Below are 13,807 nucleotides of genomic sequence, written 5' to 3'. Positions count from 1 at the left end.
TTATTTTGCTTTCTCTCTACTCCAACTATTTGTTATCATTTTCCCCAAATACGTGCCAAAAAACAGTCAATCACTTGAAATTAGACGGAGGAAGTATTATAAATAATGATACTATAATATCTCAAAGATATAGTATATCAATATTCAAGAACTTAGGTAATAAAACTCAATCACAAGAACGTTTGATCCAAAATAAGACAAATATGGAGAAAAAATTCCATGCACCAGGCATACTGAAGAGCTGTTGTTCAGAGTTTAATGGTCAGCGAAAGAGTGTTCAAAAGTTAATAAAGAAAATCCTCGGTCCAGGAAATCCGCTAGACACTGGGTCTAGGAACTCAGAGAACCTTGAGCTACCTGTCGTTGGACACACAATCACTACCTTAACTCCCCCTTCAAAAACCCTCAACCCGCTTAGCTAAGAAAATTAGTACAGGGAAGCAGGGATCGAATCCACAGAGATGAATGCGTAAGTAAACATGTTCAAAGACTCGGAAACTATTTTTGGCTGCTGCCACGCAATTTTTGGGGTTGAGCTTTAATTCTTAGACTTGGTAAATGAAATATTCTACTCTAAACAGCTAGATCTAGGCGGAGACATAAAAGCATGCATATTAACCGAAATAGAGCAAGACAATTACTAGACCGAGCGAACAGCTTCCTAAACTAACTTAGATTTGGGAAAAGCTAAACGTGGGGACCATTTTCTGAAAAGGCAAAATACGGTTGAAAAGCTGCAAAATAGCTAACTAAAGGACTAACTAACAGCGACATCATCTTCTACAATATTTATCACGAAACAACCAGCTAAAAACAGAGCAGAACGAAGATCGAAACAGAGTAAACGAAATTAAACCGATAGAGATGAAGAACATGTAAAACTAAAGCAGATCTACGACTACTAGACGAGGCAAACAAGAATGTAGAACTTAAACAACAAAATCAAGCGAAAACAAGCAAATCCATCAACGGGACGCTTAATCCTCTCCGGATCCAAGCCATCCACAACAACCAAACATCATCTCCATCTCCGATCCTCACAAGTTTACGTAGATTCAACCGATCAACAACAAATTTCTCACAAACCAACTCCAAACTCAGATCAACCAACAATAATCAGCAATCAAACCAAAAGTACCACGATAAGATAAACGAAAACAAAAATAGCGATATCCATTGCAAAGTACGAAGTATCCAACGATAATAGAAAAACAGAGCCGAGCCTCGAACAGCGACTACTCGGCGAGTACGAGAAGTAAACAAAAAAGTAAAAGATGATTGTTTCTTCGCCTCCGTAGAGATGGTGTTGCGACACTATTGAGCTAAAATGTGAACCCCCGCACCAAATTCCCAATTAGTGTGTGTGTAGAAGAGTGAAAACTAAGCTAAGAGCTGAAAAGTGATGATCCTCATGTAAAGCGCATGCTCTTATTTATAGCGGACAAAGCTTCTAGACTGTTCCTGCAATCTCCATTTTGCCCTCTGATTTGATGCTCCTCAGTCTATTGGCTCTTCATTTTTCTGCTTAATTTTCCCGCTAGCTTCTTCTCCCCGGCAATCTTCATTTTCTTCCTGGGGCTAGCGGTTTCTCTACACACCTGGCTTATAAAACCTTGTTAGACCCATGAAATCACATAATTTTATCCCATAACCAATGCATGAAATTAGCCTTATCACATACCAAGGTGGAAATGTTACGTGGTGTGTCCTACCACTAGTTTATTGACAAATGGAATTTTAGGAGGGCCCACTTCTAACTATGAGATTATATGTTCACACTGCTAAAGGAACAAAATTTTTATTATGGAAATTATAATTATCCCATATATACACTACTCCACTAGTATACATAACCATATATACACCCCATGATATATTAATATGACTTAAATCTCCCACTATTGTTTACATCTAACTGAAAAATTGTTCTGCAATTGTAAACTACTCCCTCCGTCCCGACTAAGATGACACATTGCTTAGCCGGCACGAGGTTTTAGGAGTTATTGGTTAAAGTGTTTAATTGGAGAGAGAAAAGGTGGGTGTAGGTATTAAAGTAGAGAGATGAAGATAGATGGATATTTTAATAGGAGTGAGAAAAAGTGGTTTGAGTGTATTAATTGGAGAGAGAAAGTTACCAAAAAAGGAAATGTGTCATCTTAGTTGGGACAAACTAAAAAGGAAAACGTGTCATCTTAAGCGGGACGGAGGGAGTATAAAACTATTTTATTATATAGGTATAATAGGGGAGCATTAAGCTCCTTTTACCCCTTTAGATACTATTTTCTTCTTAATATCATCCACTAGAATGATAGAATAGATGGACTAGATTAAAAGAAGAGATATAATCCCGTGTTGCATTATTTGATCGATTTGGTACATTGTGGGGGTAGAAAAGTAAAAATTGCAATAATATCATACGTTTCTAAAGTGCAAATCCTAATTGAGCATGATTTTTGGAACAACAATTGGTATTCCAGTTCCACTCTCTCTCTCTCATCACAAACATCTCCCCCAATTCTTCTCTCTACCAAAACCCTAGCCGCCCCAAATTTGCTGAGAAAAAACGATATGCCGAGACCGGACAAACAATTGATCGAAGTTTTCTACAAAAGGCAAACAATCGAACGGCATTTTATACATTCTGGTATTTTTTTCGCTGCCATTTCACAGTAGAAACCTCACGACGTTGGCGCGCGACCATCAATATCAAGTCGACAACAAGGTAGGGTTTAAAAGTTTCAATTTTAGGTAATACCCAGTTTTAATTGTCGATTTGCAGTGTTATACAATTTCATAGTCGACGATTCTATTTTTTTGTCCCAAACTATTTATATGGTTTTGCTCGCACCCACGTTTTGGTCGAAATTTTCGTAAATCATGAAATCGTATGCATTTTTGTTAGAGTTCTGTCCATTATTGAAGTTTGTGGTTAATTCATGGTTCACAATCGTGTATAGGGCGATTTTGTAGCGATAGTCTTATCTAGTTTTGATTTTTGGTCCGTCTCACAGATCAAGCATGACGAAAAGAGACCGACTTTTCAAAAGCCAATTATGCATTATTTGGTTGTTATGGTACATTATTGGTCCAATTCTTGCATTTTCATTATGTATTGTTTGTGAGCCGGTGAGCAATTTCGAGTGCCTAATATGCCTGTAATTGAGTGAATGTTGTATTTATTCGTGCATTGTTTGATGCAATGTTTATGAGAGATTGGATATTGACGAAGGTTGGACGGCAGCAAAGCAACCAATATGCAACGTTGTATTTACATTACTGATTTTTGGACAGCAGCAAAGCAGCCAAGGTTGGATATTGACGAAGCAGTGGATGATGTTCTTCCACTTGCAATTGCGCAAAAGTTCAGGGAGAGATTGACAGTACAGCAAAGGGTCGAGGCTAGTACCTCTCATGAAGACGCAGAGAAGAGGAAGCCGAGTAATGGATTTTATTTACTCAGTAATGGACGATTTATGTCCTGTAATGTATATGTTTCTGAGACGTTTTTCTTCTGATTTTATGAGTAGTTTTAACTTATAAACATAATGTGAAAATATTTCAATGTAATGGGTTTTATTTACTTTGTAATAGACGATTTGTGTCCTGTAGTGTATATGTTTATGAGACGTTTTTGTTGTGATTTTATGAGTAGTTTTAACTGATAAACATAATGTACAAATATTTCAGTGTAATGGATTTTATTTACTCAATAATGGACGATTTGTGTCCTGTAGTAATGGACGATCTGTACATTATTCACTGATCTGTGCACATTATTAGATACTATTTGTACATTATTTACTGTATCATATCTTAAACGTATTAAAAACTGAAATTTAATTCATGTTGTGGTGTTATAACCTACCCTCATGGGTTGCTAAACCCAAGGGGAATGATTCAAACTCTTTGCCCTTTGTGATGGTTCCGTTTGTGAGTGAGTACTACAACCAAGCCCCATGGATTGCTAAACACAAAGGATGTGAATTCATTCCTTTTAACATTATTCTATTCAATTTGTACTTTATACACTGATCCGTGCATATTATTAGATATTATTGGTACATTATTTATTGTACCAAATCTTAAACGCATTAAAAATGAAATTTAATTCATGTGGTGGTGCTATAGCCTAGCCCCATGGGTTGCTAAACCCAAGGGGGATGATTCAAACTCTCTGCCCTTTGCGATGGTTTTGTTTGTGAGTGGGTACTACAACCTAGCCCCATGGATTGCTAAACCCAATGGGGAATGGATTTAACTTCTGTCACACATTAAACCCTTTGAAATGTACATTATTCAAAACAAGCATATACATTATACAACTATAATCGTACATTAATACAATCTACATTATACTTGTCGAAAATTTACAAGCTGTAACTGACGAAAAGAAAATACGAAAATCTGTAAGCAATGGATGATTTCATTAAAATAAAACGACAATTGATGCAAAATAAAACTAAATACAAGAACGAACTAATTACAAACAAATACAGAAAACCATAGATCTCAACCGCTGCGCGAAGAGATCGGAAATGCAATTGTGGAGGAATTGGAAATCGGCGTCGTGATTCAATCTCTCCACCACTCTCCTCACTCTCTCAATCCTCCTCTCTTCAGGCGTCGTGAATGAATACTCCAACAATTTGGTTTTGTGACGAAAATCCTAAACACCAGACGCCTTCGATGGAAAATAGGTTTTGTAATAGAAAAAAAATAACAACTTGGAAATACATAAAAAACTAGATGCAATTTGAATAAAAAAGATGTTGAATAACACGTTCAAAATGATGATAACAGTAGGGAGTTCATCACCATTGCAAACTGATATACTACAACAAAAAATTATACAACCAGAAATTTCTTCAATGGAGAATAAAACCGAAACTCGCGAGAATAAAACCGCTGGATTGATTGAATAGATGATCTCTTGAAAATATGAGAAGAAATAAAACCAGAAATTTCTTTAATGCAACTCACGCAAGATTTTTTACAACCAGAAATTTCTTCAATGGAAAATAAAACCGCTGGATTGATTGGATGGATGATCTCTTGAAATAATTAAGAAGAAATAATTCAGTAATCTCTGTAATCTCTTGAATAATTCTGCAATCTCTTGACAAAAACCACTGGAATATTTTGTGAAGAAGAGAATCATGGACTTTCCATAACCGACGTAAAGTAGTATCCCCTAAACGTCCTTTACCAATTTTTTAATGAATAAAATTAATTCAATCATGCCCTATTTTCGGCCCTTAGATCTTGATAATGAATGGTGGAGATTGAGAAGGAAAAAGAACAAAAGATGGAAAAAGTATATGAATACATCCCACGTATAATATATGTATATATATAAACACATAATAGAGTGTAATCACGGTTCACGTGAATATGCATTAAAATGATGTAAAATTCAATATGAACTTATACAATTAAAATTCTACAATTTATAGTATTAGATTTATATTAAAAATTTACAATCATCTTTTTATGCTATTAAAATTTGCATTATGATGAGTAGAAAAGATCGATCATAAAACAAAAAGATAAAATTTTAGCAGACTATTTAAAATTATATTATAAAGAAAAAATATAAAATAATGAAAACAAAGATAAAAGACCATTCAATTAATAATAGTGCTAAATTTTTCTTGATCAAGAAGATTAAATTTTAGTTCATACAATATACATGGTTATGTAATGAAGTTTAAAAGAATATTTAGAATTTTAGATAAATAAATATATAGTGTGTGGGTCATATTCTAATGCTTATAGCACCCTAATCCAAAATCAAGACCAAATCTCCATCCTTAGATTTTAAAATGAATGGATGAGATTAAATCTTACGAATCTCAATAAATAGTAGACAAAATATCAACAAAAGGATAATATCGTCATTATGTTATCATATGATAATTTTCGTGAATGTTTTTTTATATCAACATAGTGTATTACAAATATTGACAATATGACATAAGAATATCAACACTAGTACAAGAAAATATCAACACATATTTATTTATTGAGATTTTTACATGGTTTTATTGAGATATTTTGATCTATTTATTGATAAAAATCTGGTTATCAACATTTACGAAAACTAAAATAAAAAATATCAAATTTCATCATTCGAACGTCGTCGGAACATATGCAATTGAGATCTCGTTGGAATCCTTATAAAATTATCTTTAATTTGATATATTTTTTGGGAAAAAATAATTTAAATCGAGAGAGTTACGTAAATTTAAAGTTTTAAGATGATTTTAATGAGAGAAAATTGACATTAATACCCTCTAATTTTATTTATTAATTTTCATAATTAAAAATATAATCCATGTGTCATTATTTCAACCACTAGATCTTCTAATCTAATAACTAAGATTTAGTCTTAATTTGGAATTGTTAATTAGTTAGCAATTGATCACTCCCTACGGAGGATTATAAGAAAAGATATAAAAGAATGAAAGAATTCTTTTAATCGACTAAATGACGATAGGAGATATAAATCATAGAGAGATACTATTGTGTATATATAGTATGCATGGGTGTGTATATAGTTACGGGAGTAATTTATAATTTCCATATGAGAATTATAATTTTTATATTAAAAATTTTGTTCCTTTAACGGAGTGAACACGTAATCTCACAGCTGAAAGTGGGCCCTCCCCAAATTTCCATTTGTCTATATATTAATATTAGTGGTAGGACATACCACATAATATTTTCACCTTGGTATGTCTAGTCCATGGAATTTTTTCTCTGCAAATATGATAAATCTCAAGTCAATTAAGGCTTATGTTTAGTTACAAATGCTCTTCATATCAATGTTATAGTAAAATTTAAAATTCAAGTCAGCCAAGCCCAACATTTAATTCATAAAGCAAAGGGCTCTCTTGGTTGTCATAAAATCGAAGATCAAGTCCACAAAGATCAAGGAGATGTATTTTTCCAACAATTTTGAATGAAGTTCGAATATCAACTAAAGTAGAGGATTATAAGAGCAAATAATGATAGTAACCCGCAAAGATTACTACAAACAGTAGTAGTAGTAGTACAATATTTTGTGTTTAGATACTAATTTGCTAAATATACTTTCAAAATTAGTTTGTGTGATTAGAAATACTTTGTCGTGTTTCTTTTCTGATAATACAAAAGTGATGCGATTATCATGTTAATAATTATATGATGAGAAGGCAGCTAATGATATTCGAAGGAGTGAAAGGTTAGAAAATAGACTAGGAAAAATTATGAAGATTAGGAGACATTCTCAACCCAAAGTTTAGGCTAAAGTCTTTGTCTAGCTTTTGTTGCTTTCATTTATATATTTTTTAATCCAACAAATGTAGTACTTAGTAGATTAGGATGACTGATTTTCTATGTTCATTCATTAAGTAATGTATATTAAAAGATGTGATAATGACCAATCCGATATGCTTGCTTTTCAATATGCTACTATGATTGCTCTAATTTTTGTTATTATAACAAAATAAAATTGCTCTCACTATTAGACGACAATTGTTAGGATATTGGCATATATGGTCACAATCATTATGGAAATAAAAAATTAAATTTTATTAAAAAACTTAATAAAGTATACAATAATTAATAGTATTAGTTTGTTGTGTATATATATACATATATACCCACCCTTTTTTGTAAAGATGTATACCTTTCTACATTGTTAATTTGTTATACTCACAATATACAATAAGGTTTTCTGGAATTTTGTTAATGATTAATAGTGCTATAAAATGTCCTTCGCTTTAATTTTCCATTAACAAACCCTTAATTTTTCTGCATTTTTCATAAAATATTTCGAACTTTTATCTATATATACAAAAACCCTCAACTCTCGGCATTTTTCATAAACAACTCCAAATCTTCGATATAATATTCAATTTGGTGATAGAAAGTTAACTCATTTATTCGAAGACTAATTTGTCATATACTTCTTCGTCCCCATTAATTATTTACCATTGTCGTTTGTTCCCTATTAATTGTCCACTTTCACTTTTACCACAAATGGTAACTGGTAAGTAGGTCTCAAATTTCACTAATTATTTCACTCATATTTTACTATAAAATTAATAAATAAAAGTGGGTCTCATATTCCACTAATTTTTTAACCCACTTCTTTTTACATTTATTTTAACCCGTGTCGGATCCAAAGTGAACAATTAATGGGGGACGGAGGGGGTATATCAAATGGTACTCCATATAAAATATGGCTTCAAACTCAAATGATATACTCCCTCCATCCGCTATTAGAATTCTCATTTCTTAGTAGCACAGTTTTTAATAAATGTTAAGAAAAGTGTGTGGAATGAGTTCCATTTGTAAAATGAAATGAAATGTAAGTAAAATGAGTTAGTGGAATGTGGAACTCTATTACCATTTATGGTAAAACTGAATCAGAAGTCTTACTTGCGGACGAACTAAAATGAAAAAAATGAGACTATTATTCGCGGACGGAGGAATACGGACGGAGGAATAGAAAGATAGAGAAGTGCAAGTTATGCCAATAAATATAAATCTATCAAAAATCAACAAGTAGATATGAAAAAATTGAATTGGAAAGTGATGTGTGTATTCTAGTTCAAATGAGAGAGATGAAGATGGACCAATGAAGGTGACAAATCATAAGATTGAATAAATGAGTCCATTTCTTTCTGGCAAAAAGCTAAGGTTGGACAACTCAGCCAAACACATTGCAACAAAATCAACATCTCATCCCTACCCCTAACCCCACCTAACTCCCACTTTTATTTTTATTTTTAATTTTTCTTATTTATTTTATTACATAAAAATCTTTGGTGTCCCGATTATTTTTATTTTATTTTGAGGTGGGCGTCATATTTAATTTTATTTCCGCATTCTGTGTTCTATCAATTTTTTTTTGTGTGTTTTAACTATTAAATGATTTAATTGTCTTGTAGAGTAAATTCAAATACGGTCGAAATCTATATATTTGATGGGATACTGTTTAACGTTGTAACTCTACAGTCGTTAGATTAAGAAAGAGGAAAAAGAAAAAACTTCATATTTAATTCAATTGTTACATGTCATGAAAAGGCATTATTTCTTCATGTTCATATTTATTCTTTTAGTTTGACTATCTAATTAGATTATTACATTTCCAATTACTAATATTTGACTACATTGAGTGCTGCCCAACATTGAAACTTGAAAGTATGACAACTTTAATTTTACAATCAACTAACCCATTGATATTCTTCATAAAAAATAGATTTATTTTTATAGAATATATCGATTTTTACCTTTATCATTTACATTCACACACCTAGTTTTGACTCAATTAAATTCGAATAAATTCATGAATCTTGTTTGACTATGTTAAATAAATTAAATTCAAACTCTATTCAATTCCATCCGTCGTCATTAATAGTCCCATCTAAGATTGGTACGAATCTTTGGATATGTGGATGTCACAATAAAATTAGTGAAACATGAAAGTGAGATATGTAAAACAAAATAAATAATTTTTGTGAATAAATCAAGAAACTCAAAAATAGACCATAAAAGCATTCAAAATTGGAAATCAAATACATCAAATGCAAAAACAACAAACCTTTTTTCAATAACACAAAGCACAGATAAATCAAATTGTCTTCTTTTATTTGGAAAATCAAGGGAAGTGATTAAAAGTCTTGCTAGACACTAATTTACACCCAAATCATGAAACCAAACCTACAAATAAGGAAGAGAAATCGCCAAAGAATCATAGTTCCGATTTCAACGAAGCAAAACGGCGCCTCTCGTCTCTCTAACTTGAACCCGAACGAGCTGCACCCTTCGATCAGCAGGTCCACGACGAGGATCTCTTGAGCACGGGCTTCATCTGCTTGTCCTCTTCGAGCGAGATCATGCCCAAGTGCGAGGGATCCTCAAGCATCATCTTTGCCACGAGGTATCCGGCAATGGACCATGTCTGGTATTTTCTTGCTTGCTTCCCAATGTATCTCCCTAGCTTCCCGTCGTAGTACTCGGGCCAGCTGTCCTTCAGCAAGCGGCTCTCTGCAAGGTCGATTGCTCGTCTCGCAATTTGTGGGCGTCCGGTTTTGATGCACGCGGCTGTTAGCAACCATAGAAGCACTGCTCCAAATATGCAAATTAAAGAGTTTAGCGAAACATCTAAGAGTGTTTAGTGGATCGATCCGGACAGGGAGAGTCTCGTGTTAGACTATTGTACGACGGGATAAAATTCGGGTCCAAACACTAACAAACACCAATAATATTACTACTACAAATCACCCTTTTTTCCTTATCGGCTCGAAAGTAGACAAATGGTAGGGAGAACAAACCATAGTCTGCTTTCGACTCGGGATATCTATATAACGAAGGTTGTTCAAACGACTAATTCTTGCGTTGAAAACAAAGAAATTGCTCGAGTTCTCGTTTCAATTTGCTAATCTACTCCTGTCACGCTCTTGGTGTTAGCAAAAGATCGCAAAATGTTATAAATGCCTCTACGCGGGAAACATTTCTATAAGCTAGTGCAAACAACGTAGTTAGAGGCGTACCAATATCGATCTTTTTAACTAATAAAGGGATATAAGGCATGGATTGCAAGAGATCCAAGAAACGTCGACTAACCTGGCCAAGAACCTCCGTTATGATAGCTCCATCTCGTATTCTTTGGATCACATCCGGTCACAATCCGCCACTCGTGGCTCTCAATAGCTGGATAAGATATCTTCAAGGGCATCTCTCCGACGAGCTCCTCCCATCTCTCCTCGAAGAGGTCCATGATAGCGGAAGCTTGCTCAGGGGTGGCAAGGGAGGACAATATGGCAACACAATTGCCGAGAGCAAACCATCTAAAATCCATCCTCGCGGGGCTAACATTTCCGATGAAGTAACCACCGCGCGTTGGCATGAAGTCGAACACCCAGTCGGGGATTGAATCAGGGATCACGTTGAACTTGTTGACAGCAGTGTGAGAGTATTCCTCGGTTTTGTACCGGTATATATCGTTCAATTGTTGAAAATCGAGCCAGAAGTAACTCCTCATGTGGTAACTCAAGGCGTGGAGACGCTTCACTATTCTCTCGATGAACTCCTTGCCTTCCGCGTCGTGCTTCAACATGGCTAGAGCAGCTCTCAGCGCCATAAAGAAGAGCGATTGGATCTCGATCGGGTAGCCATAGATTCCCTGCCAAAATTCAAGATTTGAAATTGATAAGCATGAATATAGATCACAAACAAGCACGCTGGATTTCGTCTATAGCAAGGGAGTTGTAAGATATCTCACCATTCTACGATCAATCATCGAGCAACCGTCAGCACACAGCAATGTCGGGAACGTGTCAAAGCCTTCGGACAAACACAGTGCCAGGATAAGCCTCATCCCCTTCTGGCACTCGGGTGTCTCGGCCAGAGAGAGGTCTCCAGTCGACTTTGTGTATGCACGGAGTAGAATGATCCACCAGAATCCAGAATCAATCGGAGCCACTCTTCCAATAGCACTTTCACCGAAATCTGCCACAATCGTGTCAGTTTTCCGAACAGGGTCGTGAAGCACTTTGAAACTAGCCGGCATAGCGCCCTCGCCAAGCTTGAACCGGTCGATTCTCTTCTCCCATCCTTGAAGTTGAAGAGTCTTTAACAAGAAGTTCTTCACTATATCCGGCTCCCCGTTCATCAAGAAGGCCAACGCACTCGGCACAAAATCCCGAACAAACACCTGCAGCAACCCACAATTACATATAAAAAAAAGATAGTAATGGTTAAGCAGCAAAGATGTTCAAATCTCAGCACCTGATCGTAATTCAAGACCTCCTCGGAAGCGTGATCATAAGCAGCAATGGTGCCAACTGGCTGGCCGCGAAAGTGCACCAACGAGCGCCTGAGGGCTTCCCAAGCATCAGCAACCATTGGATGTGGCTCGAACGAGTTCCTAGCAGACGAGGCAGGGGTGTCCAACGCTGACCGCCCCGGGGAGTATGCACTCTCGTAGTGATCCAGACCTCGAGACAGACCAACTGATAGTTCGCTCAGTGACCTCTCATCGAACGACCTCTGCCTCTCAATGTTCAATCTAGGCCTCTCAAGTAGCTTCGAGAGATCATAATCATCCATCTCGGATAACGAGCAGTGGGAGCTCACGTTCTTGAGTCCCGACTCCACTCCCCCCTTTCCACCATCAAGAAGAACCTTGACACAATCCATAATCTTTTACGACTTCCCGACACAAATGCTACCCTCTGTATCACCAAGAATTACTAACCATCAGTGAAAAATGAGTACATAAAAACACAAGGACACAATACTAAACATTTACACAACAATTATCATATGGAGTATAAAACAAAACAATACAATTAACATTAAACGTAGAATGATGCTCACATAGAGTATGCATAGTAATATATTATTATCTCTATATATAATATGTCTATCAAGAAATATATTGTCTAAATCAGAATAAAATAATGCAGAAAAGGATTAAATTCAATCGAAAATATCAAACTCCACAAGCAATGAAAGAATAAATAGGATCCAATAAAATGAGTAAGGCACAAGAAATTAACTAATTACCAAAAGAAATACGATCTTATGCAAGAAATGTATAAATCAGAATTAACAAGAAGATTTATTTCCATATAACCAAAATTCTTATCCATATTTCCATCTAATCCACATCCTTATCCACAAAATAAATAAAACTAGCAAGTAACATAGAAATGAAATTACAATTTAAATTTGGAAAATTGGCAAGAAATCAAGAATATAACACTATAAAAAAGCAAGAAAAATATTTTCGAAAATAAGATTAGTAATTAAGAATTAAGAAAAATTGCATCTTTACTACTCTGACTGTCCCCCCAAATCCCGGGACACTGAAAGAGACGGCAATATATATTAATATGAACTGAAAATGTGTAAAGATTGAATCTTTTTTGCAAAATATGAACTGAAAATGTGTAATGATTGGATATTTTTGCAAAATCAAGAAAGAGAGAAGCCACATTACAGAAATTGGAGACGAGATCCACTGAAAAACAGCTGAAATTTTGAGAAAATCGAAAAAGAAGTGGAAATGAAAGATGGGTTTGGGAAAGGGTAGCTGAAACAGGTCAACAATTAGTGAAGGATGAAGTAGATCTAAATCTCTCTGGTGAGGGATCAAGAGAGAGAACTTACCTTGGAGATATATATGTGGAGAAATGGAAGGGAATTAAATAGGAGCAATAATCCGGCGGGAGAGGCGGCCGGCGGCGGAGAGAGAGAGGGTGGAAAAATTGGAGAAGAGAGGAAAAAGAGATCATTGTGGGTGAGGTTTAATTTATAGAGGCAAACCAACCAACTAACCATGAGAGATGGAGAGAGGAAATTGTATTTAATAAATATATTTGGTAATTTACCGGTGTTTGCCGGTTTGTGTAGTAATTTTGTTGACCCAAAGTTTGTGGCTCGTGGCTTACCTAACTCCAAAATGAGGATTTAGGATTTGAGTACAATGATGGTTTTACTATGGATCTTTGATTTAGAGCACTCCCAATGGGCTCGGCGTTAAATTCGGCGATTTTTCGCCGAAAATCGCCGAGTTTTCGCCGGCCAATGGGACGATTTCGGCGAATTCTCGGCGTTATTCCTCCCGAATTAACGCCAACCGGCGATCCATCGCCGAAACATTGCCGAATCATCGCCGCCAACTGTGGCGCGATTCGGCGATATTTTTTTTTTTTTTTTTTTAAACGGCTATATCTATAATTCCACCACTATAAATACTTCCTCTTCCTCCTCCATTCATCACACACAATTCTCTCAATTTTTCAATCTCTTA

The 13,807-nt window shown here is 35.3% G+C and overlaps 1 protein-coding gene across 2 annotated transcripts; it reads right to left on the bottom strand.

Moving 5' to 3' along the window:
- Positions 1–9,573: 9,573 nt before the first annotated feature.
- Positions 9,574–13,300, bottom strand: LOC125205549 (probable alkaline/neutral invertase D). Of its 2 annotated transcripts, none has more exons than XM_048104567.1 (5): positions 13,165–13,300; positions 11,779–12,224; positions 11,273–11,704; positions 10,615–11,173; positions 9,574–10,113 (listed from the first exon to the last, which is right to left on the bottom strand). In XM_048104567.1, the coding sequence occupies exons 2-5, from the start codon at positions 12,187–12,189 to the stop codon at positions 9,818–9,820; spliced, it is 1,698 nt and encodes a 565-aa protein (XP_047960524.1). In that variant the 5' UTR covers positions 12,190–12,224; positions 13,165–13,300; the 3' UTR covers positions 9,574–9,817. The 2 variants fall into 2 exon arrangements, with proteins under 2 accessions (XP_047960524.1, XP_047960525.1); XM_048104568.1 differs by lacking the exon at positions 13,165–13,300 and adding an exon at positions 12,995–13,150.
- Between the last annotated feature and the right edge of the window lie 507 nt (positions 13,301–13,807).

The sequence above is a fragment of the Salvia hispanica genome, chromosome 2 (assembly GCF_023119035.1).
Source record: "Salvia hispanica cultivar TCC Black 2014 chromosome 2, UniMelb_Shisp_WGS_1.0, whole genome shotgun sequence".
Classification (NCBI taxonomy): Eukaryota; Viridiplantae; Streptophyta; class Magnoliopsida; order Lamiales; family Lamiaceae; genus Salvia; species Salvia hispanica.
The sequence above is the reverse complement of the archived record's forward strand: the minus strand, read 5'-3'. Positions and strand labels throughout refer to the sequence as shown.

Coding starts and splice junctions, on each gene's coding strand:
- LOC125205549 (XM_048104567.1), bottom strand. CDS start 12,189: ATGGATTGTGTCAAGGTTCTTCTTGATGGTGGAAAGGGGGGAGTGGAG. Junction 11,174..11,272: donor CGATGATTGATCGTAGAATG/GTGAGATATCTT, acceptor GAATTTTGGCAG/GGAATCTATGGCTACCCGAT. Junction 10,114..10,614: donor TAACGGAGGTTCTTGGCCAG/GTTAGTCGACGT, acceptor TATTTGGAGCAG/TGCTTCTATGGTTGCTAACA.